This window comes from Magallana gigas, chromosome 5 (assembly GCF_963853765.1).
Source record: "Magallana gigas chromosome 5, xbMagGiga1.1, whole genome shotgun sequence".
NCBI classification, from domain to species: Eukaryota; Metazoa; Mollusca; class Bivalvia; order Ostreida; family Ostreidae; genus Magallana; species Magallana gigas.
Window position 1 is genome coordinate 33,872,281 of NC_088857.1, and position 27,990 is coordinate 33,900,270.

The 27,990-nt window shown below is 34.0% G+C and overlaps 3 protein-coding genes across 3 annotated transcripts in view; 2 read left to right on the plus strand and 1 right to left on the minus strand.

The window, feature by feature from the left end:
• The window catches only part of LOC105338929 (transcription initiation factor TFIID subunit 8), a 46,117-nt gene that overhangs the window by 11,647 nt on the left and 6,480 nt on the right, over window positions 1–27,990 (minus strand). The window lies entirely within an intron of this gene.
• LOC105348115 (uncharacterized) lies at window positions 6,068–18,727 on the plus strand. The gene is made up of 16 exons (XM_066084157.1): window positions 6,068–6,508; window positions 8,047–8,166; window positions 8,340–8,399; window positions 8,705–8,749; window positions 8,864–8,929; window positions 9,503–9,686; window positions 9,978–10,108; window positions 14,311–14,576; window positions 14,814–14,935; window positions 15,527–15,868; window positions 16,231–16,344; window positions 16,655–16,895; window positions 17,059–17,257; window positions 17,344–17,391; window positions 17,545–17,624; window positions 17,723–18,727. Exons 2-16 carry the CDS (start codon window positions 8,085–8,087, stop codon window positions 18,059–18,061), a joined length of 2,319 nt encoding a protein of 772 aa, XP_065940229.1. The 5' UTR covers window positions 6,068–6,508; window positions 8,047–8,084; the 3' UTR covers window positions 18,062–18,727.
• Window positions 20,599–23,515, plus strand: LOC117689185 (uncharacterized). The gene is made up of 8 exons (XM_066084158.1): window positions 20,599–20,893; window positions 21,224–21,500; window positions 21,818–21,869; window positions 21,964–22,069; window positions 22,198–22,331; window positions 22,416–22,518; window positions 22,886–22,990; window positions 23,366–23,515. The coding sequence occupies exons 1-8, from the start codon at window positions 20,753–20,755 to the stop codon at window positions 23,513–23,515; spliced, it is 1,068 nt and encodes a 355-aa protein (XP_065940230.1). The 5' UTR covers window positions 20,599–20,752.

Genomic DNA, 27,990 nt, shown 5'->3' on the forward strand with positions numbered 1-27,990 from the left:
CAGATAAATTATTCCCATTCTCTTGTCATATCCTATCATTTAGACCTTTATTTAAAAAATCAAAATCGATAAATAGTTCAGAATTTAAAGACATAAAAAAAACGCCATTTTTATAATAGTTTGTCGTAATTAGTCCGAGTTATTTTTTGTTTCTTAGTGTTTCTTTTCTATCAAGCATAGACGCACTTTCTCATTGCTGGAGACTTGAGTTTCTTGACGTTAGATATTATGCACATCTTCCTTACCTAAACCAAAACGGCAAAACGCTCAATAATGCAGTGCAAGTACTCTGCTGTTGAAATAGATGTAATAGTGATGAGATAAATGTTTATTAAATACAGTTGTATACGCACGGAAAACGTTCAAAAAGTCCTTGTTAATTGACAAATGATGAATTATGCACATATTGGTTTTCATCAAATGGAACCCCCCCCCCCCTTTTTCAAATTGCTGGATCCGCCTCTGTGATATCTCCCAAATTAGGATCTTCTCATATAGAATGATTATCAATCAAATATCTCAATTTGATTTATTCAGCTAGACAAAGTTATTTGTACAAATCAAAGTAAACTCATGCGCTCAGAAATGTATATTTGTATATTATAAGATTTCAAAGTGACATATAGGTCCAATGGGCTGGGTGTAATTTGATAATGTATAATTTTGTAGTGTACTATACTCATGACATAGACATGTCACTATAATAAAATATTTACTTACTTACTTACTTACAATCACCTTGCTGATATACTAAAAAAAAGTTCGATCGCTTTAAATCATTTACTCAACCAAGGTAGAAACGGTGAGGTGGATTGAAAATACACTTCCTATACCACTACAGTTTCAATCCAATGTTTTCTCAGACGTCCGCTTCAATTTGTCCCCGCCCATTTTAAATGTTTTGACTGTTACAGGTGAAATTGACGTAAGCTATATATTTCCAATCTTGCCAGTTAATGTTCCGCAGTCTTACATGTAGTTACATCCTACTGAAAGTCAAAGGCCTTGTTAAAATAGTTCTAATATATACATGTACTTTGATTGAAGTACATGTAAATATATGCAATACAAACAAAACATCATGAATTAAACACAAAATATCACAGACGATGCCAAAAATTTCCAGATACATGTATACTGTTAACACCACTTTCTGTACTTTCAGATTGTATTGTATTGTATTGTTTATTGGCTAAATTCAAATGAATTATAAGCTGTTGAAACATATGTACATAATTATAAATATATAATGCTACACTCTATCCAATCAAAATCAAACAGTTCGCTATTGACGTTAAACAATATTCTAAAAAAATATTATTCATACATGTACATTCATAGGAGGAGAGACCCTATAAATCAATAAATCAAATGATTATAATAATGATAATAATGATAATAATAGTAATATTAATAATAATAGTGATAGTAATAATACATCAGTTGGATGTACTAGTTATCCGACATCCCGTTTTTTACCTGCCTCACGCAGAAACATTGCGAGATGGCACAATTGTTTGCGATTATGAATGGCAAGGAGTTGAACTAACTTAAACATTGAAGGACGAGACCAGTAATATTTTTTTAAATACAATACCCGTAGACTTTTATAAAATGGACAGATAAGTATCAAATGGAATTCATCCTCGACTTCACCTAAATTACAATAAATATGTTTTAATTCTTTGTAACGTTTTTAAAAAAAAATTAATTTTACATATGAACCTTGCGTCCTTTACTTATTTACTACTTGAAAATTATTATATATAAATCATAATCTGTCATTTAATGATATTTTACCTTTAAAGGGACCCTGTACTAAATTGTCTTAAATTACATGGATTTCGTTATTTCAACAGATTGTGAGAATGAGTCTAATCCGTCTATATTACATATTTTACATGACATATCACTGGCGCTTAACATATCTAACCGCTATTTTGATAATTTTAGATGCAGTTTGCTTTTAATCATTAGTGCTAAATTTACGTCCAAAAATATAAATATTTCATAAATAAATTAGTATAATAGGTTCCCTGTAAATTCATATATGGAATTTAATTAACCTAGGAAACAGTATGATTTATATAATTACCGTTAAGTAAAATATTTTTCTTATTTCATTGTACAAATCAGTATTTTACATTTAATGCATGCTATCAGGTCATCAGGACATTATACAAAAAATCAGGACATAATACTCCTGAACAAATTATATGCTCTGAGAAATTAATTTGAAAGAAGTTTTAATTTATTTATTGTCTTTTTCTGATAGAAAATAATATTATTTAAATAAATATATAAAAATATTCTTCTTATTTCATAGCACAAATCACTACTTTACAAAGCAGGTCATTGTAAGACCGCGGAATATTAACTGGCAAGATTGGAAATATACAGCGTACGTCAATTTCACATTTGAAATGGGCGGGAACAAATTGACACGGACGTCTGAGAAAACATTGGATCGAAACTACATGTAGTTATAGGTATTTTCAATCCACCTCGGCATTTCTAACTTGCTATATACATGTTAGTTAAGCGATCGAAAAACATTATATTAAGTATCAGAAAAGTGATTGAAAATCAAAATTATTTCACCAAATAAGTATATAATCAGCAAATAGGCAAGGCATTGCCCGATGACTTCAGAGAATCAGTCGTCACAAGTCTGAAATCAAGTGGGGCCGTAGTTGAAACGGGGTTTATTCACAGAGAACAATCAAAGTTCCCATTTATAAGATTAAAAATATATTCAATAATAGAATATAGAAAATGTTTCATATAAGAAGTCATCGGACAATGCTCTGCCCTGCGTATAGTATATATCCTAATGGGTATCTTTTCACATTTGCTGATAATTTACTTACTGATGAAATAAAATGTTTTTCAACCGCTTTTCTGATACCAATTAAAATGTTTTTCGATCGCTCTAAATTATTTAGCAAGTTAGAAATGATGAGGTGGATTGAAAATACATTTCCTATAACTACAGTTTCGATCCAGTGTTTTCTCAGACGTCCGTGTCAATTTGTTCCCGCAAAGAAAGTGAGCGCACAAGATTGTAAGTTTGCAGGAATCCTCGACACGAATCAATTGGGATTTAAATGTCTATAACCTCGAAAGGCTACATGTATGTCAAAAATATATTATGTTGAGAGTCGTAGTACATGGCTATTCCGGTTATTAAAAAACTCACAAGCTTTCAAAAAATGACAATGAGAGGTTAACCGATAACTAGTTATATTGGAAATGTTAATGCAAACATATTTCAATGAAGTTATATTGTGTATAGCCTAACAAACTAGTAATAAGAAAAGAAAATAGTGTTCATACAGCAGATATAGAAATCAGTAACGAAAAATTAAAATATACCGGTAAATTATAATTCAACATGATGTCATTTAAAACAAAAAAGTTTAATTTTTTTTAAAAGACCACCAGTTGGATTTGAACCCAAAACACTGCATGTTTGTATTTACAAATCCAGTTCGAAACCACTGAGCCATGCGAGACTTGTCAATATGCTTGATAAAGTACTGTTTGGAACAACACTGTCATATCAATGGACTTTGTTTTTTATCCATCAAAAAATAATTTTAAAAAGTACATAATTAGTCATCTCTGGGTCATCTCTCCATCTTTTTTAAAAAAGCGACTTTTTTAATGTTGAAATATGTTACCTTTACACGTTTCAAATTTGTGGAGAGAAGACCCAGAGACAACAAAATCATTTAAAAACAGTTGTAAATAAATAGGATTTTGCATGAATTGCATCGTGTTGCAATATTTAGACCCATATTATGTAAAACCTTTTTCATTACAAATATTTTTCCAATCATTCCACATCCAACAGAAGCCAAATTACGGTTATAATTCGAAAAATGTTCAAAATTAATTGATGAAATTTTCACTCTCCTTGTGCGCCCAGATTCCTGCCGAATGTACATCTTAAGCGCCCACTTTCTTTCAAATGTTTCGACTGCAACAAGTGAAAATGACGTACGCTGTATATTTCCAATCTTGCCAGTTAATGTTCTGCGGTCTTATTAAGTCCGCTATACTTCTTTTGGTTGCCTTTTAAACATACCTTACTGAAGCATTGTAAACATTAAAATTGGAAAAATAGTTTTTGACCAAAATCGTGACCATGTCCATTTAATCTATGGATATTATTTATATTATTTTCTTAAGATAATGGATTAAAATTAATTTTTACTTAATATTAAGCCATTTTTTGTGTTTTTAAGAAAATATTTGAAATATATAATTTTACCGGTGTTTTGTACTACCTTTCAGGTCCTCGCCACGTTAGGGAATAGGGAAAAATCCCTCTTATATAACCATTCACCAATAACTTATAAATCATAGGCTTTCACTTGAAGTGTGCATGCAGGTAGCTACAAGATAGGGAAACAATCCTAAAACATATATCAAATTTTGTTTGTACGTTATTATAAAACTTATATAATGCATACAAATTCTGCCTTAAGTCTAAAAATACATGTAGCTTCATGAGCTTGGGGCCAGGTATTGTATTAGAAAATTAAGTTTTGATTGTTACTAAATATTGCACTTTTGAAATGCTTATTATATATTTAATGTTCTTTTGATGTCGCTTTAGTACATTTTTTATGCTCCATCAATTCGCAGATTCAGGTTTTTTGTTAAGGGATAATTGTGTTGGCGGGGGAGGGGGGGGGGGGTTACGGCTATTTTGCTATGTGAATTAAATAATTAAAATGTTCAAAGAGAAACCCTCCCCCTCTCGATCCCCTCTTGCTGTGCATAGTGAACGTACAGTTGAACGAAGACCCGTAAGCGCCATTTTAGCATTTTCTCCATATCAGGATCATATATATTTTACAATGTCTCAACTCATGAAAATTACAATTTATATGTATTGATCTTGTATAAAAACACACTATAAAATAAAGTTATGAATTGGCATCTATACGGGTGCATTGAAATGGAAAAAATGCGCTGTCATGCACACTCGAACTGTACTCGGCATCTCAGCTATGAATACGCCTATCAAAATAGCACGTGATCTTTACTGTATTTTATGATTGGATGAAAAAAAAAATAGAGTACCGCCTCGGTTACGTCAGCAGCTTGCTAAATACAGTAGCTAGACGATCTGCCAGCATCAAAGGCTAGCCGCCGTCACAACACCCACGCAAGAGTTGCCAGCCGATCTGCCAGCATCAAAGGCTAGCCGCCCTCACAACACCCACGCAGAGGACAGACAATTTGAGAGAGAGAGAGAGAGAGAGAGAGAGAGAGAGAGAGAGAGAGAGAGAGAGAGAGAGAGACCCACGCAGAGGACAGACAATTTGAGAGAGAGAGAGAGAGAGAGAGAGAGAGCACTAGATTTTTTTGTAAAGGCACCGATATATACTGAATTATGATAGGCCCAAGTATTGATTAAAGTCAGTGGTAAGGTATTCCTCAAATTCAGCTACCGGTAGTTTAAAATGTACTTTGTTTGTATCCACGCTATTGATGTGACATGCTATGTATGGTTCAACAGAATCGTTTTTTTTTACTTTGGGAGAGGTATATATTTTGACAAACAACCGGTTCTAGTTGCCTTAATGCTTTTAAAGTTTTATTGAAGACATGCCTATTTATACATGTTCATACGTGTTGAAGAGAAAGATTGTGCAATGCTAAGAAAATAAAATATAGATCTGTATTTTCGTAGCCCCATACTTCACAGCCATTATAAATAAGATTTTGCCAATAACACTATTGAACAAATCAAATTGACATGGCACAGTATTGATGCAATAGCCAATTATCACGCACGTGTATAGGCCTACATATCACCATAAAACATGAACACGTTGGTTTTTCCAGAAACCACTTAATTTATCAAATATAATGAAGTGATTTGGAAAGTTCTAAATATAGTCAAGAAAATACGCACATGTATCCTATATCTTGCATGGATTCAAAAATTTTCCCTACAAGGGAGACGGGTTGTCTCAGATATAATTTTGTTTGAGGAGGGAGGGGGGGGGGAGGGGGGGGGGGGGTCTTTGTCAATTCCAGGTAATGTTACCAGTATAAATAATTTCAACTTCACAACTGAAGGGTCTGGATCCACTCAATCCCTTCTCGGTCAGTGCAAGAGCAATGTGATTTATAAACTTCTTTAGAAACATTTATAATATATGGCCGTTATCTAAAATTATACTACTAATAATAAAAATGTTAAAAATATTATTTTACCACTTCTGAGTACTAACTAGTACTGTATATGCATACTACCTTATCACAGTGTGATTATTTATTTTACTCATAAACAATCGATATACTAAAACCCTTGTATGAGTACACATGGGCCCCCTTGGTTTTTTTTTAGAATATGACGTCATTTATGATATGATGATGTAACGAATTAAATTTTGAAATATGACATTCCGCCATTCTTCGCCGATAGAGAGAAGACAGCGTTGTTGAATAGGCATAATAACTGAAGTTTAGACCCTAACTTATACAGGTGAGATTTAATCATTAGGCCTGCTGTTTATGAATATTTCAATTAAAATAAGAATTTATTTATAATAAAAATATATCTTTATAAAAAAGCGTACATAATATATAAACTGGTTTACCAGTAAGACCAATTTCGCTAGTTCTACTACGTTATAGCAAGTAAACGGATACATGGTTATGATTTGGTAACCATATAAGAATGCATTACATTTACTTTAGAAACTTGAATCACTTTTACGTTAAAAATCTTTTTAAATGGTGTTAAAGCCATAGGCGTCGGAACCGGGAGGGAAGGGGCTATGGAGCTTAGCCCTAACCCCCCACCCCCAAACTTTTTTGCAAAGTTATACCTACCATAAACAATCCCCTTTTTTTCTTTTTGTTTTTTTTTCCTTGTCAAGATTTCTGATAAGTCCAGCCCTTTCATTTTTATTTGGTTTCCCACCCCACCAAAGCAGGCACGTTGCACCTTAGTCCGAAATATCTGACGTTTTTCTGGCTTTTTCAACAATTTTGATATTTACTTGCCAGGAATTCTATTCTAATTAGCTATACTATATATCGTATGCAAAATCCAAGCTGAAAAATCTTACTTTGGGTTGACCGTTGTTAAAATCAAATCCCACAAACTGAAGTAAATTTCTGACAATGAAATTCTGACAATGAAATATATAATGAAAAAAAAAATTTAGAAGTTTTCCTGGCAAGTAAATATCAAAATCGTTGAAAAAACCAGAAAAACGTCAGATATTTCGGACTAGTTGCACCTATAATTTATAACACTTTTTCTCGGAACAAACATTTTTCTTAAAATCACATAAATATTTACAAGTGAATTACAATGAACCCCCCCCCCTTTTTTTTTGGGGGGGGGGGGGGTAATAAAAACTGCAGTGAAAATAAGAAAATTTAGAAGTGAAATTGAATTCATACACCTGCCTGCCCAAATTATGTTATTTTTTTTCATTTTTCCTTATATATTTCATTTAAAACAAGACTTTTTTTTGGAAACAGTTTTCTGTTGTTATAATTTGTTAGATTATGAAGAAATTTAAATTAACTAAAGTAGATTCAATTTGCACTTTTTGACATACATTGAAATAGTTTTTTGGCAAATCATTTGTAAAATTTGATATTTCAGTCACAACATAATTTTTTTTTATAGAGCTATACTATATATCGTATGCAAAATCCAAGCTGAAAAATCTTACTTTGGGTTGACCGTTGTTAAAATCAAATCCCACAAACTGAAGTAAATTTCTGACAATGAAATTCTGACAATGAAATATATAATGAAAAAAAAATAATTTACATACGTTTTGCATGGAATGTAGGTATACTACCCACCCCCCCCCCCCCCCCCACACCCACCCCCACCCTCACCCTTCCGGATTTTTTCAATTTTGGGAAGTTGGTTTTTGTTTTTGCATGTCAAATTTTTAGGGATGGGATCTATGCCCCCCCCCCCTCTTTTCAAGAACGATGCTTTATGCCTGAAAAGTACGAGTAGCTTATATAATTTGATTAATTTGATATTTTTAGTGACAAGCTGATATATATAGAAAGTTCGTTTGAAAGACATGGATATGGATACGTACACGGACACAGACACGGACACCGACATGGACATGGACGTGGACGTGGATATGGACAAAGACATCGGTAAAATTCTAAATTTTGCTCTAAGTTCATGATCCTATTAATAATGATAATGAAATAATGATATGAAATCACATTAAATTATATCTATAACTTATAATGACTTTATTTACTTAAATAAAGAAATCAATATAAATTATGTAGTGTATGTAAATGTTATTTGCATGTACACGTAGATCTAGCCTCTTCCGACAGTGACAGTTATGGAACATCAGATCCATCAGGAAGTGAACCAGGTACATGCAATTCAAATGATATGATACATGTTGCAAAGAATTTAATCCAATCTATAGTATCTTAAGAGTTTAGTGCATGGTAACCGCATTTTTGAAAATGATAACTTACATGTATAACACTCATCGCACGTGATTATCTTCTTGATTAACCAAAGAAGGCAAAATTCATTAATTCTAAATTAAAGAAATGTATACCAGCCTGCTGATGTAGCGATTGGTTATACTTAATACAAGATGATTATATTTTTTGTATAAAACTTGTTTCCTGATATTCTTCTTCTTTCTTTTTTTTTATCCTAAAAAAGGCTCGGATTTGGATGAAAATGGGGCTGAAGAAAGTGCAGCAAAAAGTAAATTATTTTTACAAAGAAACTTCCAATTTTATTCACCGATAAAAGTTTGCCTAAAAGTAAAAGTATTTTTATTTCACAATACATTTTATGATACATGTACTTATATTACAGGAAAGCGTGGTAGACCGGTGGGATCAGTGCGCCGAAGATCGGAATCCCCTACTGAAGATTTTCAAGGTATATTAAATATTTTCGGCACCTAAAGTGGATATGGTTCAAAATTTTACATGCCTTTTTAAAAAAGAGACCCATGGGCCACATTGCTCACCTGAGCAACATTGGTTATAATGAAATCAGATTTATGGAGTCAAATATGAAATACATGTATCTGGACAAAGTAGTTCGTACAGTAATATTAGAATAGATTTTGTATTGAAAAAAAAATCAAATTTTCTCCAGATGTTATGTTGTTAAATTGAGCCCCTTTTGTAACAGGCTGTTCTTAATTATCTCCCCTTGAAACAGGGTTTGTCCCTTCATTTTAACAAACTTGAATTCCCTTCTCCCAATAATGGTTTGGCAAAGTTTGGTTGAAATTGGCCCTGTGGTTCTGGAGAACTCGATATCAAAAATTTGAAAAGTTACTGACAGACGGACGGACGCCGGACAAAAAGTGATCAGAAAAGCTTACTTGAGCGTTCAGCTCATGTGAGCTGAAAACTTTCATATTAATGGCAATTTTGATTAAAATTTTTAAATGACCATAATCATGACTATCAATACAATATAAGTTTATACTTTTTTGAATAGTGAAAGCACCTAGGAAGAAGAAAATGATGGCTATAGAGTTCCTTGTTGCAGTCATGTGCTGTGCTGCCATGTGTCTGGGAGGTATCTCTCAAGAACTCATGGTGGCCAGCAGAGAAAATGTCCAATCCCTTTCTAACACCGAAAGGAAGCAGTGGCTCCTAGATTACTTTTGGAGCCATTCAAAGTAATTTATTATTTAACTTTATATATAACCATTTTTACAAGACCTTGGACTTGTGGTAGGATGTAACTCTCCTTTTCTTGCATCAAAACAGGTTAAAAATAACGCTGCTTTAAGTGAAATATGCACATATTGGGTAGTCTTAGCTCAATAGCCAGACAAATTTCAAAGAGCCATGGCTGAGTGTATTCAGACATTTCATAATAATTCTAAAATAAAAATAATTTTGATTGTAACACCTTGAAAAGTAAATTTTTAATAAATTTCAATTATTATTATTATTATTATCGACAGTTATGATGAAGAATCAAAGAAATGGAAATTCCTATACATAATTGGAACAGTCGGCGTCTGCTGTAGTGCATTCAGACAAATCCTGGGCATTCCGTCTACGACATTTTATGCAGTCCGGAGGATGTTTTTGAGTACGTATAATAATGTTGTATTTTATGCAATGCATGGTTTCCAATTAAATTGGTTGGTTTATTGTTGTTGGTTTTTTTTCGGTGTCTTATTAGATATATTTGGCGGGGTGGGGATTCGTCATAACAAGAAGACGTAATATAAGTTAAATAATAAATTTTGTAATTTCAATTTTAAATGATGATTAATTTTCATGATCAATTTCTCGATTTCTGTAACTTCTAAACTCTTATTTTCATTTCCTTTTTTACTGCAAAGTGGAAGATATCAAAGATAATGATATCAATTACCAGTGAACAGAAATCCCCGGCCCTGGTCAGAACATAAACTAGTGTTTTCTAAAGGTTTTCCTCAAAAAAGCAATGTCGATTTAAGTGATTTTTTGTTAGCTCGATAAACACCTAACTTGCATATGTTCGTATACATTAAATTAGCGAAAAAAAACCCAGAATTTTTTTATCTGTGTATAATTTTGATTTATTAAATTAGAATTTGAATTATTATCCTCTGTGAATAAACCCCGTTTCAACAATGGCCCCACTTGATTTCAGACTTGTGACGACTGATTCTCTGAAGTCATCGGACGGACTATGCGTATAATCTCTCCCGAATTGGGATCTTCTCATATTTGCTGATTATACACTTATTGGTGGAATAAAATGTTTTTAAATCGCTTTGCTGATACTAAATAAAATGTTTTTCGATCGCAAGCAAGTTAAAAAAACGCTGAGGTGGATTGAAAATACACTTCCTATCACTTCAGTTTCAATCCGATGTTTTCTCAGACGTCCGCGTCAATTTGTCCCCGCCCATTTAAAATCAAGTGAAACTGACGTACGCTGTATATTTCCAATCTTGCTAGTTAATATATCGCGGCCGCTAAAATTTGATTGTCAGTTGTAGAGTTAAAAGCAAGATACAGAGCTCACAAATCGTTGTTATGTAAAAAAAAAAAAAAAAAAAAAACCTCCTGCATTGTTTTTGTTCACATTGGTTAAATTCACCCTAAAAGTTCTTTTTCAAGCCGATGTTTCTATCTGCTGATTAGTTTTGAACATAAATAAACAGGTCCTAGCATTTCCCTACAGCAGACAACGTTTGTTTACGTTTTAAAACGGCGTAATCTGACAGTGCTGTCTCACACTGGACAAACCGATCTCACACCGTTTCTTTTCCAAAATGGCAAGATATTCGGCGGTTTAAGATTATTTAGAGTACTAAGGCAGAATAGGTACTTGCCATAATTCTCCAGAACAGACAGAGAGGCCGATATTGCACGAACAAACCAGCTATTTAATTTTTGTATAACTCATGTAAAATTGTAAAAGCATTTTTACTTACAAATTAAATTCAAAGAACATTTATTCATGACTGCATAACACACCATACCTTGTACATTTAATATAATGTCTGTTTCATTATATAACACATCCAGTGTGCACACTTTGTCTGTCTTTCTGTCGACACCTGCCAGATGACCTAGGTGATCTAAACAGCTAAACTGCTAGAGCATATTTTAAAAGCCTCAAAATTGGCCTCACTTTTGGCCTCAATTTTGGCCTGGCCCCAAATTTTGGCCTGGCCTCAAATTTTGGCCTGGCCCCAAATTTGGCCTCTTCAAAATTTTTGGCCTCAAATAATTTTTGTTTATCTCACATTTTCAAAGAGTTTTCATTGAATTTGTATTGATTTTTTAATGTTTAAGAGATAATCATAGGGAAAAAATATATATAACAACTGCATGCGTTTCACTTGATATTATCCATGTTTAAACACACAATAAATACATATGATATGCATGTACAACACTACTCTAACTATTGCCAAGTAATGAATAATGCCAAAAATTAATGGAATCAGCGTTAAAATTCAGAGTCGCAACACCCTTCCCCCCACCACTTCAAAAAGTAGACGAAGTGTAGAATGTAGATATTGAAAAATATAAAGTAAAACATTATTTTAAGACACTGACCTGTTTGATGGATCAATAAATATCTCTAACATTTGTAAACTGATTCATAACATCAAATATCTATCACTGTGTAATGCACTTTAAAAATGCCAGTTTGCATCCATTAACTGTGAACACCGATCAAATCCAAATCCCCCCCCCCCCCCCCCCCAAAGCGGAAATTCGCCTCCTCTGTCGCTAACCAGCTATGTTGAGGTCAGATTTATTGCCTGCACAGCCGTTTAACATTTCACACGGCCTAATTTAATTAATGTCATTTGTGAATGACTTGCAACATTGCATTCTCTGATAACTTGATTCAGCGCTGGTAATTAATCATCACCTCTTGATAAGAGTAGAGTTTCATGCATGTGTTGTTTGTATATTTAGGAAACAAATTTTTCCCGATGGGAAAATTCGATATCAGAATTTGAACAAAGCAAAACATTTTGTGAACTTAAGTGTTGGTTAGAATAAACAAATTGGTCTCTACCATTATTTTTTTCTCAAACAAGTACTTGATACAGGTATTGTCCGATCCGGAGAGCAGTTTGAGTTTAAAAGTACATTGAAAAATAAAAATAATCAAATTTGTAAATAAATTATATAAAAAATATTAGGCCAAAAATTTCTGTAGAGGCCAAATAAGAGGCCAGGCCAATTTTTGAGGCCAGGTCAAAATTTGGGGCCAAGCCAAATTTGAGGCCAAAAGTGAGGCCAGGCCAATATTGAGGCCAGGCCAGGCCAATGTGGGCAAGGCCAGGCCAGGTTTTAGAGTATGCCAAACTGCTAGAGAGACAGAGACAGAGAGAGAGAGACACAGAGAGAGACAAAGACAAAGAGAAGTGGAAGATATGATATTCAGTAAATTTATTGTATGGCCGAAGAAATACTTTGAGCGTTGATTTTTCATTTGACAATTAAATATCCAATTCAAACAGATTATTGTACTATTATTTAAGGAATGAATTAAATATTTATTAGTTTTATACGATATAAAATGGTTTGAGGCAGTTTACGCTTTATAAACCGCGATGACTTGCGATGAGTATCGATGTGTTGTCGAATCCACGAGCTGTTGTACCAATGATTTGTCCTTTCTATGAGCTGTACATTCTGCGAGTTGTCGCATCGATGATTATTTTCGACGAGTTATCGTAAAAATACACTTCCTATGTCCAATCTTTTCTCAGACGTCCGCGTCAATTTGTCCCCGCCCATTTAAAATGATTTAACAGGTGAAATTGACGTAAACTGTATATTTCCAATCTTACCGGTTGAATAAATAATACAAGTCCGTAAATTCGTGGCCAAAGTCACACATAGTATTTAAACAACCTACTCTCTTGTGTCTGAAATGGCTCAGTGGTTAGAGCACCTGACATAAACTAATCTTATAAATTTAGGGGTTTTATATATTTAAAACTGAATATAGTTAGAAATTGCACTTTTGCAAACTTGTATTTAAGGAATGAATTCAATATTTATTTATTTTATACGATATAAAATGGTTTGTGGCAGTTTACGCTTTATAAACCGCGAAGCGGTTTATAAAAAAGCGTAAACTGTTTCAAACCATTTTATATCGTATAAAACTAATAAATATTGAATTCATTGCTTATAATTCAATTATTTTTACTCTCCGTTGTAGATAAAAACGGTCATTTGACCTTTAAAATGACGTAAAATTGTACAAAATTCAAACGTAACGTCAGGCGTATTAATTGATACGTTTTTGACGTTAGTCTTACTATGACGTAGGCAACATTCTTTATACGATATAAAATAATTTTTTAGCCAATCAGAAAGCGCGTTACAACCAGAATTAAATTATAATGATATATTTGAATGGATTTAATTGGGAAAAAATAAATTCAAAATTGGTTTTTCACGACAGAATCGAATTGACAGAATTTTCGCTATCTTATCCCCCCATCTTCTTTTGAATTGCGAACTGCTTTCTAGAACGCAGTTCACTATTCAATTGCAAAAAGGCCAAAATTTCAAAAACCAGAGAAGACCACCTCACCAAATTTTCATGTGGCAGTGGTATACCACCAGTAAATGCCCCTGAAAATTTCGAGCCCCAAATATGAATTTTAAAGTTTGAAAAATATTTCTCTACCTACTTTATTGAAATAGAACAATGCTTCCATCATGCTTGTGACTCCCGAATAAATTCAAGTAATAATCGAAATAAATGACTTTCACTCGTCACTTACACAAACATTAATTTACATAATGCTTTTCCAGATAAACAAAGGGTAATAATCAACAGGAAGGAGAGACAAAGGATGACAAAATCAAAGTCGGCTGTCGAGTGGTTGAAATATTACGCAACCAGCTTCGGGGAGAAATTACCAAACACTTGTCAGATACATTTGCCCCCATGTTCAACCAAATTACATGTGTATGAAAGGATGGTATCAGAATCTCAAGTGGAGTTTCCTGAACCTATTTCATATTCTCATTTCTTGAGATTGTGGAGGGAAGAGGCTTCATATATAGCCATTCCCAAGGTATACAGCATAGCATAACATAAACTCATATTAACTTCTCTAATCAAGATTACATGTACATGCAAACAATCTTTCATTAGATTGAAAAAGCTTTCTATTAAATGGAAAAGATAAAGATTTTTATATATAAAATACAATATACATGTATAAGTAGTGCCAGCAAAGAGACTGAAAATATCAAACGACCCAGAAAGACAAAAATATCAATAGTTAAAAATGCTGTATATTATGTTTTAGCACAACAGATTTTCGAAATGCGACACATGTACTTTAATAAAGACCAAACTAGGAGAAACACGAGATCCTGCAAAGAGAGCAATTCTGATTGAGAAAAGAGAAAAACATCTTCGATTACAAAAGTAAGACGATCATCATTATCATACACGAACATTACACATGTAAATAAATGTATGATAAAAATTTCTTTCATAATTTCATTTTATATAATATTAAACTGTAATTATACTTTAGAAAAACAGAAGAAAAAAATAGCATTGCCATTAATTTTTAGCTCATCTGAGCTGAAAGCTCAAATGAGCTTTTCTGATCACATTTTGTCCGTCGTTTGTCTGTCTGCATGTCTGTCTTTAACCTTTTCACAATTTCAACATCTTCCTCAGGTAGGGTAAATTGAACGGGGGGTGGGGGGGGGGGGGGGGGTGGGGGGTGGGGGGGGGGGGGGGTTGCAATTTGTTTACATAGGATTATATAGAGAAAAAACTTTTAAAATCTTTTAAAGTCAATAGCCTATAAAAGCTGTAACTTTAGTGAAAGCAATTTTAGATAGTGTAGAATCGAAGGGTTTATATACCCTAACTATAACTACACCCCCCCCCCCCGGATTAGGATTTTGAAGATTTTGGGAAACTTCAAACTTAGGCTAGCGATGTGACCCATGAACCTCTTATTAAGTAAACATTTGAATGATAAATGTGTACTTTGTATTTCAGCATGGAAAGACAAAAATATTACAAGCACCAGACCAAAGCAAAGCTCCATTCATCTAAGTATCTTTCCATCATAATTGATGGAATGGATCAGAGCAAAACACAAATTCCACACTTTGTGCATGCCAGTAAATTTACCTCTAGCATGTGGAGGTTGCGTGTGCACTTGGTTGGTGTTATATTACATGGGATAGGTGTATATGGCTTTTTCGATCTATTTGAATACAGCCACTCAACCAATCTAACATTATCTGTTCTTTTGAGCATATTTTATATGCTCAAAGAATCTCTACCTGATGTATTATACTTACAAATGGACAATTGCGCAAGGGAAAATAAAAACAGGTATTCATGATAAACACAATACGAATCATTAGTTAATGATATTAATTAATCTATCAAGATACCGATACATGTACTGCTAATTGAGATATATTAAAACAAAAGTGGTATTGTTCTATCACATGGCGATGGCTTTGTTAGAAATTGTAACATAGGAGGAAGGGTAATTGCCATCTTTGGACATGTTGCTTCTGATCCCTTGTTTAGGAGAGAGAGGGTTTTCTATTGCAAAACAGTTACTAGTAGGAGCCTAATTGAAATGGCTACTGGTTTTACATCTACACAAATCTGATCTAGTAACCTTGATAATTAAATATTAAAATATACAGAAAATTTTAAACCAAAAACTTATCTTTTATAAACAGGTATGTGTTGGCTTTTATGGCCTACCTGGTAGAGAGGAAGATATTTAGGAAAGTGAAAATATCTTTTCTAATGGTGGGTCACACTCACGAGGATGTAGACCAGGTGTTCTCCAAGTAAGTACATAAAGTTAATATATACACGCTGAAATAGATTTTGCACGTTACCCCCATAGCTTCGTGTAGTATATTAAGGTAGTCTATCTATTAGAATCACGATTCATTTCTTGCAACTTTGATAACTTACATCAAAACTCTTTAAAAAAGAGTTTCAAGTGCAGAAAGTTCATTTAATTGACATACTCCCAAGTTTGGTAATTGTCAGCTTCATAATAATTTTAAAATACAGATGAAATGTAGTTTAGATCGATGAAAACTGTTGAAGTCACCTCAGTGGACTACATTAACCAATAATTTACTTTGATAGATTTAGTCACTGGTTGATTCGCCATGCAGCGACCACCTTAGAAAAGTTGATGACGGGGTTTGAGAAATGTTTCTCCCCCAGACCAACCAGCATCCGAACTTCTGATGTGTACAACATTACAGAATGGCTGACCCCACACATTAATGCAATAAAGAATCACTCTCGACCCCATGTCTTTAAGATAACATCGGACGAGTCTGGCAAGGCTAGACTCTTTTGGAAAGAATGGTCCACGGACAAGGTGACAATTCATTAAATATGTCACTCTTAACGTTTTAACTGGGTGGGAGGTGGAGGGGTTTGGAAAATTAAAGATAAATAATATTAAATTTTGGGATTATCCATAATCCTTTTATTCCATAGAATATAAGACTTTTTCATAATTGTAATTTAACATGTTTTAGAAATGGAATGAGACTACCGAATACATCCTAAAATCTGATGTGGAGGGTGAACCTGACATCGTTGTCCCCTCCTTTGACGAAATACATGACAATATCGACAGACTTGAAAACGATGTTAAGACCAGTTTTAAGTATTTCGCAAAGGAGGAGGACAAGGAATGGTGGAATTGCTTTTTCCGAAATTATGATGCCCCCAATGGTAATTAGACTGCCAATTGCAATCAAAATTAAATAAGAATTAAAATTATGATTATTATTTTACAAGTGAACTTTTTGTTATTCTAGACACCAATCCATCATGGTCGTTAGAGGACCTTGTTGCAGAAAAACGAAGTAAGCTGAAATTTTACATTGATATTAGATATATTTAGTTTAAAGCTGTGCTGCAAATTAGATTTACACTTGTAATTGAAAACCTATTTTACTTGCCTTTTTTTATTTTCATTTGAAAAACAAATAAATTTCAAAACTGATCTTACATTACAGAGAAACACTCACATGCAAGTGAAGAAGAGTTAGGGGATCCATTCACATTTCATTTACAAGAAGAAACCCCCATACCGCCAGTAAGTTTATTTGTTAAGAACCTAATATTTATTTATTATTCATGATATTGCTAAAATTCATTTTAGATTTTTCTAAAAATAATGTTTTGTTAACATAGGTTGTTATCGGCAAAGGCAGTTCCGCTTCAAAACCCAGGGCTGTCAGTAATGACGACTTTGTCCTGGTGGACATACCGAAATATGCCGGCGAGTGGCCCCAGCTGTGTCAAGTAATCAATGTGGCTGGAGACCAATTCACAGTACATTGGTATAGAGGTTCAAGAACTACCGCCTGGACTCCATGCAAAAGAAGAATTCAAGGAACCCGAGGAAAGCAAGAGGCATGGACAGAGATAATTAACAAACAACAGATATGGTCCTCAGCTTTCAAACTTACACCTTCGGGACATATTCCCAAAAAGATAAGAGACGAACTAGAGTCGTATGAACATTATTAATACATGTTCATGTATCATTCGTAGTTGTATACATATTATTGTATATTAATATTTCATAAATATCATAAGTGTTTCTATCGTGCGTGGAAATGTGACTACTCCATGTACATATTATATTGTGTAGTAATGTTTCATAAATTATATCAGGAGTGTTTCTATCGGGGGCGGAAATGTGGCCGCTCCATGTGCATATTATATTGTGTAGTAATATTTCATAAATTATATCAGGAGTGTTTCTTTTGGGGGCGGAAATGTGACCACTCCACGTGCATATTATATTGTGTAGTAATATTTCATAAATTATATCAGGAGTGTTTCTATCGTGCGTGGAAATGTGACCACTCCACGTGCATATTATATTGTGCAGTAATGTTTCATAAATTATATCAGGAGTGTTTCTATCGGGGGCGGAAATGTGGCCGCTCCATGTGCATATTATATTGTGTAGTAATATTTCATAAATTATATCAGGAGTGTTTCTATCGTGCGTGGAAATGTGACCACTCCACGTGCATATTATATTGTGTAGTAATATTTCATAAATTATATCAGGAGTGTTTCTATCGTGCGTGGAAATGTGACCACTCCACGTGCATATTATATTGTGTAGTAATGTTTCATAAATTATATCAGGAGTGTTTCTATCGGGGGGGGGGGGGGGGGGGGGATTTTATCACTTCATGTACTGTTTGTAATATTGTGTAGTAATGTTTCATAAATTATATCAGGAGTGTTTCTATCGGGGGCGGAAATGTGGCCGCTCCATGTGCATATTATATTGTGTAGTAATGTTTCATAAATTATATCAGGAGTGTTTCTATCGATGGCGGAAATGTGGCCGCTCCATGTACATATTATATTGTGTAGTAATGTTTCATAAATTATACCAGGAATGTTTCTTTTGGGGGCGGAAATGTGACCACTCCATGTACATATTACATTGTGTAGTAATATTTCATCAATTTGTAAAACTCTGGTGAAAGCACTCTAATTCAAATCCATTTTTATATTATTAATATTCATTTAATTTATTGTGTACTAGTTTCATAAGTAGGTGTAGGTCTTCTCTTTCTAAATCAAAATTGAACTCATTTGATTATGTTGTTTACTAATTTCATAGATGTATGTGGAGTGTTTCAATCGGGGGCGGAAATGTGGCCGCTCCATGTACATTGTGTGTGTTTGTGTGTGTGTGTTTGTATGTAAGTATGTATGTATGTATGTTTGTACCTTGTATTAAATACAGACGATTATATGAAAATGTACACAGGTTGTTTTTTAACATTATTCTTTAAATAGCAACTGCCATAATCCTTCTTCATTTTTGGCGAACTTGCATCACGGGTTCGGGACGAGTCATGCGTACCAAGATAAGACCGCGGAACATTAACTGGCAAGATTGGAAGTATAAAGCTTACATCAATTTCACCTGTAACAGTCAAAACATTTTAAATAAGCAGTGACAAATTGACGCGGACGTCTGAGAAAACATTGAATTGAAACTGTAATAAAGAACAGAATGGTGTTAACTCCAATACATAATTTTTTTGAAACTTCAGATACATGTATCTGTGCAATGTTGGTGAATTTTCTTAAATCTTAATGTTCCGCGGTCTTATGTCTCAGATTTATATTAAGTAAGGAGGGAGGGTTAATATAAATGTATAGCTTACCAGGAGGGGATCCGGAGTTACTGTGAAGTTAATAAGTTAGATTTCAAACACCCCGACATCCCCTTCTATATTGTCAACATCATCAGGGGAGAGGGGGGGAGGGGGGTCCAGTCCCTCCCCCCTGCAAACTCAAATTTCTTTATATTTGTATTATAAAATTACAAAAAGTAAGCCTCAGCCCCCCCCCCCCCCTTCCCCTGGAAAACTTAAATATCCCTGGGACATCCGCCCCCCCCTCCCCCGGAAAAAAATTCTGAATCAACGCATGTACATTTACCTGGACAAAATCCCCCCCCCCCAAACTTTTTCTCGCAGCAAACATTTTTCTTAAAAAAATCATATAAATAAGTTAATGTAAGAAATGGTGTTATATAAAGTTTTATTACACACATAGTAATAAATACAGGTTTTTTGCACATGTGACACCGATGGCATCACAAAATCCGTATCGGCCTCCGAGGCTGATACAGGTTATCAGCCCTCCAGGGCTGATACGGATCCGTATCACACCCCTTGCGGAACTCCTCTGCCTTTTTTTTGCATGATTACAAATGAAAAATAAAACATTTGTCAGTTAGAGTCGACATTTTTAAGTGCAGTTGAAAACTTCAAATGCTAGCAAATGTTTTAAAGCAGTCAACTTTTAAAACCTGATGAAATTCCGTTCTGTAGCTTCATGTTTGTTATAACAAGAAGAATTGATATTTTTATTAAATACATGTACATGTCCAGACTATTTTCTAATAATATGAATAATCAATTTGTTCAAGTTGATGGTTTAAAAAAAAAATTATTACTATAAGTATGTTATAAATATAATAATAGATACCCTTTTCCATATCACAGCGTGTTTCAGCCCTCGACCAATATCATCCCTCGGGCTGATATACGCTGTGATATGGAAAATGGTATGTAATATTCTCTATATAAAATACTCTAATGCCATCCAAGAAATGCTCAAATATGACGTCATAATAACAACGTTGCGTCATTTTCATCTGTCGTTTGTAACGCAAAAATGGCAAACTGGGGAATACTGAAAGAGAATGAAAATCTCTATATCATTATTAATGGAATGCGAGCGAGAAATATCAAGAATGGAGAAGAACATGGACCGATCGAGCACATTGACCATGGAAGAAATTCAGATGAGTTGTGGGTAAGAAATATTTACCAATTTTCATATTGAACAATTCAGTATACTATACAGTATATATATGTACTGTATGTACCATAGATCAGCGATAAACTCGCCCATATCTTAAATTGGAGAGCAAAAGTGGCAAAAATATAACGAAGGGGGGGGGGGTATTTCCCTGCAAAGAGTACTAATTTTAATATTATCTTGTAAAAAAAAACTTTATATAGTTAAAAAATATGCTTCAACAAAATTATAGTTAAACATCCCCTCTTATTTAGAAATTCATTTGCTCACCCGTGATAATCATTTGTGCTGCATACCATTCTATATCATATATATATTCAATAGATACACTTTCGTGATGAGGAAGCAGGTAAAAGAATAAACAGAAAGATGTTCAAGCCCTTCCAAGGACAATTTCTGGAGCTGGAAAATGCTTTGTCAAATGCAGCTTTTATTGACCTTCTCCGGGAGCATGGGATAACAAAGAAGAGAAAAAATGTCAGCACTAAAAGTCGACAAAGTGAAAGCCAGAGAGTTGTTACTCCGTCAGTTGACAACATTGAGGGACCAAGGCCAACAGTCCCTATGAGAGAGTTTAAAAACTCACTAGAAAAAAAAATTGGTAAGGAGAGTGGCTGGCGTTTTTTAAGATAATAGAATCTAAATGGCAAATTTCCTCGAGCGACAGAAACAATCAATTCCGCAAATATTTTTTAAAACAAAGTTTCTCTCATTGTCGTTTAGGCTAAAACTAGCCCAATAAAGGGTGTATTAGAGAGCGTTAACTGTCCCAAACTGTCCCAAACCATTTCACATAATATAAAAGTAATAAATATTGAATTTACTCTCTAAGCATTATAATTTGGAATTTTAGAACAGCTTTATTTTCAAGGTGAAAGAAATGTCGTCCATTTTTTTTAAATGTTCTTGTTTTTGTAGGAACTTTCAACGTTAAAATTGACAATTTACAAGAAGCGCCTGAAGACTTCAGGTATTCTTTTATACAAAAATGTTAGGGATAAAAACAATTTCTAAAATTACATTTATAATTATAAAATCATATTAAAATCCATTGTTTTTGTTAGATGTAGAGCTATTGACCAGGACTGGGTTGCAGAAATCAAGTCCAGCATACGACAGGCTCCGGGAGAACTTGTAACGAAGGTTCCTGTCATGATTCCCCTAAATGTTGTAAGTAAATATACATCTACTTAGTTCTCTAAAATCTCTCTCTCTCTCTCTCTCTCTCTCTCTCTCTCTCTCTCTCTCTCTCTCTCTCTCTCTTATATTAATATGACCTTTCGTTAATTTTCATAAAGGCGACAGATCCTTACCAGTTTCAAGAGAGCATGTTAGATGGTGTATTATATCTGATAGGAGGGAACCACGTAGTGAAGGCATGCAAAGAACTGTTAGAAGAGGAGAAGGAAAACGAGGAATTCAGAAGTTACAGGTATATATGTGAGGAGATTGTCACTGAAAATCTCACACATTGATATTTTTAAAGAACCACTACAATTTAAAGATCTCTTTTCAGTAACATTTCAGCAGATGTTTTTCTGGGTCTATCACCAGAGCAGGCCAAAATGATCGGAAATCACCACAACAGAAAAACAACAACAAAAAAAGTGCTTTTCCAGGTATAACATTGTGGATAAAATCAAGATAATAAAGCTAATTGGTTACATTTCATAACTTAACGACTTTTTTCTTCTAACCCCACCCTGGCTTAAAGTTAAAGGAACATAGCTGGGCTTCATTAGGCTTAATGTATTAAATGACATAGTTTCATATCCAATAATTTTAATTCTAATAATCTTAATCATATTAAACTAAATTTGACACATTGTTAGTTTAAAAAGATCAATCCCATCTTTCGTAGTAAAGGGTTTCTGATCCGCACCGATATCCTTTGGAATTTATAATTTAAAAATTTTATTTTCTAATTAGCGTTTACGAAATGTACTTGGCAATCTAGATGAAAGGGTGTTTATGATTTCCTTTAAGGACCAGGTGCTTCAAGCGAGGGAAATATATTTAAAACATAGGGAAGAAGGAGAGGATGCGTGGAAAGAGACAGCTACCATCATACTTGGCAATCTACATGAAAGGGTATTTCTCATTAGAAATTATTGATCACAATTTTTAAAAAACATCTCATTAAGGTTATTTTCTAAGGTGATAGAGACTCTTCACTGAATGCAGAAAATGTCCTTTGTTTCAAAATTTCTGCATTTTGGATATGAACTCCAAGCGGCGAATGGGTTAGAGCAACAAAAAAAACCTCAACAATTATACCGTCCATTGAGTTTCTTAGAGATCGTGAAATGGAATTTGAAGAAAGTTTAAGAAGTGATAGAAAATAAAAATTATCCCGTTAGCCTTGCTCGCAAGGGATTTCTAATTATGATTACGATTGTTATTCATATGCTTATCAATAAAATCAATGAATAAAATCCATCATGTGTGTGTACACTTTATCCGTAGACTTACACAAAGAAGAGCCTATCATTGGTTCTGAGCGTAGCCTCTCATGAAGAAGACGTTTTCTTTCAAATTGAAAGATTGTTTGAACTGTGGAATTCCCGAAATTCTATGAAGGACTTTCCTCAACAGGTACCAATCTACTGTACTTGACATGTTTACAAAATGTCAAATATATTATTTATAATTTAATTCTGGTTGTAACGCGGCATTTGATTGGATAGAAAAATTTAGTTAAATTTGTATAACCTGGTTTGCACGTCACAAGACACGTCACAATGCACCAACGTACTAATTCACTTGACGTTACGTTTGAATTTTGAACAGATTTATATCATTTTTAAAAGTAAAACGGACTCAATTTGTACAGCAAATTCCAGAAAATTAAATTATAAGGAATGAACTCAATATCTACCCAAGTTATACTCGTATAACCTGGGTTGGAGCAATTTACGCTTTTTTATAATCCGCTTCGCGGATTATAAAGCGTAAATTGCCCCAACCCAGGTTATACGAGTATAACTTGGGTAGACATTGAGTTCATTTCTTAATTATAATTAAGCCAGTGTACCAAAGTCATGCAAATTTTGAAGCATTTTTTTTCTTAATCACGAAATTGAAAACGGTAATTCACTTAACTCCTAAGCTCAACGTGTCAACGTATAATGTTTATTTCAATTTAATATATAATAAGACCGTGGAACATTAACTGGCAAAATTGGAAATACACAGCTTACGTCAATTTAACTTTATTTGATATGGACGGGAACAAATTGACGCGGACGTCTGAGAAAACATTGGATTGAAACTGTAGCTGTAGGAAGTGAATCTTAAGTGACAAGACAAGCATAAAAACATCATACACATCTAAAAGTGTGTCTAACAACAAAATTCTAAATACAAAAGTGCAAAATTTTCCTGAAAACTTATAGAACAGAATGGTCTTGAATAACAAATGATCAAGGTGACTACCCGTAATAAAGGGAGTGACTGTGTGACTGACTAATTAAAGAAGTGACAGTGAATGACTAATCAATAAACTTAATGACTTTTAAACTGAATGACTGGATGACTAACTAATTAACGGAGTGACTGGATGACTAACTGATCAAAAACATTATATCTCCAGCAACAAGCTGGTTTGTATAAAAGATCGATATAAATGGATTGCATTCGCAAGATTAAAAGATTATAGTTATGCATCTGGTTTTATTTTTAGATTTTCAAAAACATCCCATGCGTCGAGGGGCCCAAAATATGCCAGTATTTAAGGCGCGTGGAACAATTGAAGGACATAAAGACGGTGGCAGAGGAGATCTCAAAGGACAGAAAGAAAAGAATACTGGAACAGGTCTTTACAAGCAGGACTGGCTGCCAAACATGGGAGGAGGCTTCAGAGAGATATGCCCTCCATGCAGAAAAAATGGAAGAATTCTTGGGTAAAGCTTCAATAAATTTATGTTTTCTAAACATAATACATTACAAATTACTTGTAAAATAATCAGTGTTGAAATAAGAATCAATATTAACATAATCTATTTAAGTTCATCACATATCTAAAAACTTGTAATTTTTCATTTAAAGATTCCATCAAAGTCAGCCAGAGACTAATTCCCACTGATTTCATAAAATTTTGCGATGAGGCAGTCCGGCAAGAGGTACCGGTAGACCTTAACACAGTTGTTACCGTCAATGTTTCCGTAGAGCTGAACGAAAAACAGAGAGAGTATTTAGATCAGGAAAAGAGAAAATTTGAAATGAAAATATGTAAAGGTCTTAAAAAACTAAAAACTGCTGCTGAGGAATAATAAAATATATCATCGAACTCACCCATTATATGTCTGTTCTTAATTTGTATCAAGTTATTACTGACGGGATTTTATTTATATTTTAGAATAGAAGCAGCCAGAGAGAGAGAGAGAGAGAAAGAGAGAGAGAGAGAGAAAAACCCATGGCTTTAGACAATGGACTTTAAATCTCTTTTGTTTGAAGTGCAATATAATAATAGAATAAAGGGTTAACTGTCCCAAGTAATGTGATATCACATTTATGAGGCCATGGGCATTCCTTAAATAGATAGATATTTGAAATAAATTACTTATGACCTTATCAATGTCTTATCTCAGCCATGGTTGAGTGATCAACGATGAAATAGACAGGCCTACGTCACATTGCTGTTTGACACAACTACCAAAAGTCCAAGCTCTTGTTAAAATGGTTCTAATATATGTGTTTTATTATATATGTGATGCATGTTACAGAGATATTTTTTTATTACAAGACAGAAGGAGAGGGGCGCGAGTGAGTAAGCGTATTGCTTAAGAACAATCCATTTTGTTTGCTGAGTAATGATTCATGAAAGATATAAACAAGGTATCGGGTACATATAACAAATAATTATTTATTTTCATTTTATATTACATCAAGATATCACAAACTCAAAATCTCTCTCTCTCTCTATCTCTATCTCTCTCTCTCTCTCAAATTGTCTGTCCTCGGCGTGGGTGTTGTGAGGGCGGCTAGCCTTTGATGCTGGCAGATCGGCTGGCAACTATGCGTGGGTGTTGTGAGGGCGGCTAGCCTTTGATGCTGGCAGATCGGCTGGCAACTCGTGCGTGGGTGTTGTGACGGCGGCTAGCCTTTGATGCTGGCAGATCGTCTAGCTACTGTATTTAGCAAGCTGCTGACGTAACAGAGGCGGTACTCTATTTTTTTTTCATCCAATCATAAAAAACAGTAAAGACCATGTGCAATTTTGATAACGCCTATCAAAATTGCAAAACTGCATTCATGGAGAGAAGACCGAGTACAGTTTGAGTGAGCATGACAGCGCATTACTAAACTTAATTTTATGATGTGTTTTTAAACGAGATGAGATACATGTACTTTGTGTCCCTGTGCAAAGAGAGAATGCCGAGTGATCAAAACAATCAAGTTTTACTTCACCAATTGCTTGTGTTTTGTAATTTTGCCGCTAAATTGTTGCATTTTAAATGAGTGAAAATGGGCGGGCGGATCCTGGATTTTCATGCTTTCTAAACGGGTTTTCTTCTTCTTATGGATATATTTTAGAACTGCTCTTTAGACATGATTCAAGGACAGTCTAAGATGTAAAAAGATGGGACGATCATTGAAAGAGAAAAAAAACTGAACAAATATAAATTCTACGTAATGCAGACATACATGTATGTGTGAATATTATCTGGACATGGCACCATTGAAAATGATTGATTAATTATAAACATTACGATACCAGGAAATTTATCGAAATTTATAACTTTATAAATTTATAACTTCAATTTATAACTTCAGACAGACATTTATTTTACAGGTGATGGTAGACCCTTGTGCATTCCGACGCCACCGATATTACAAGCTTCTGGGTATAGAACCGGTTCTATTCTTAAGACAGCGGAACATTGACTGATGGCAAGAATGGAAATATACAGCTACGTCAATTTCGCTTGTTACAGTCAAAACATTTGAAATGGGCAGGGACAAATTGGACAGCGGTCTTACGTGTAACGTTATAAGACCGCGGAACATTAACTGGCAAGATTGGAAATATACAGCGTACGTCATTTTCACTTTCTTTGCGGGAACAAATTGACACGGACGTCTGAGAAACATTGGATCGAAACTGTAGTTATAGGAAATGTATTTTCAATCCACCTCATCATTTCTAACTTGCTAAATAATTTAGAGCGATCGAAAAACATTTTAATTGGTATCAGAAAAGCGGTTGAAAAACATTTTATTTCATCAGTAAGTAAATTATCAGCAAATGTGAGAAGATATTAATTAGGAGATATATTATACGCAGGGCAGAGCATTGTCCGATGACTTCTTATATGAAACATTTTATATATTCTATTATTGAATATATTTTTAATCTTATAAATGGGAACTTTGATTGTTCTCTGTGAATAAACCCCGTTTCAACTATGGCCCCACTTGATTTCAGACTTGTGACGACTGAGTCTCTGAAGTCATCGGGCAATGCCTTGCCTATTTGCTGATTATATACTGATTTGATGAAATAATTTTGATTTTCAATCACTTTTCTGATACTAAATATAATGTTTTTCGATCGCTTAACTAACATGTATATAGCAAGTTAGAAATACCGAGGTGGATTGAAAATACCTATAACTACAATGTTTTCTCAGAAGTCCGTGTCAATTTGTTCCCGCCAATTTCAAATGTTTTGACTGCAACAAGTGAAATTGACGTACGCTGTATATTTCCAATATTCCGCGGTCTTATTAGTTAATTGTTGAACAATACATGCATATTAACGAGAAAAACCCCTACAAACCCCCCCCCCCCCCCAAATAAATCTACAATCAAATCCTGCAACAGTTCAAAATATGAATCTAACAACAGACACAATGTGACGCGCCAAGATATGGCGTTGAAAGGTTACACTTGTGACCTTTTTTTTTGTTTGCAAAAATTATCGAAGATTTTAATGTTTAAACACCAACAGCGGAAAAACGAACAGACAAAATTAATGTGACGCACCAAGCAAAAATTGCTTTGAAATGGCAAATCCGATCCTTTAATTATGACCAATTTGTTAAAAGATGCTTCTATTGTACTTGTTTCTTGGCTCACAACGAATGATG

Coding starts and splice junctions, on each gene's coding strand:
- LOC117689185 (XM_066084158.1), top strand. CDS start 20,753: ATGGCAAACTGGGGAATACTGAAAGAGAATGAAAATCTCTATATCATT. Junction 21,501..21,817: donor CTCACTAGAAAAAAAAATTG/GTAAGGAGAGTG, acceptor TTGTTTTTGTAG/GAACTTTCAACGTTAAAATT. Junction 22,519..22,885: donor CAAAAAAAGTGCTTTTCCAG/GTATAACATTGT, acceptor ATTTCCTTTAAG/GACCAGGTGCTTCAAGCGAG.
- LOC105348115 (XM_066084157.1), top strand. CDS start 8,085: ATGGATATGGATACGTACACGGACACAGACACGGACACCGACATGGAC. Junction 8,750..8,863: donor TGAAGAAAGTGCAGCAAAAA/GTAAATTATTTT, acceptor CTTATATTACAG/GAAAGCGTGGTAGACCGGTG. Junction 17,258..17,343: donor AAATTATGATGCCCCCAATG/GTAATTAGACTG, acceptor TTGTTATTCTAG/ACACCAATCCATCATGGTCG.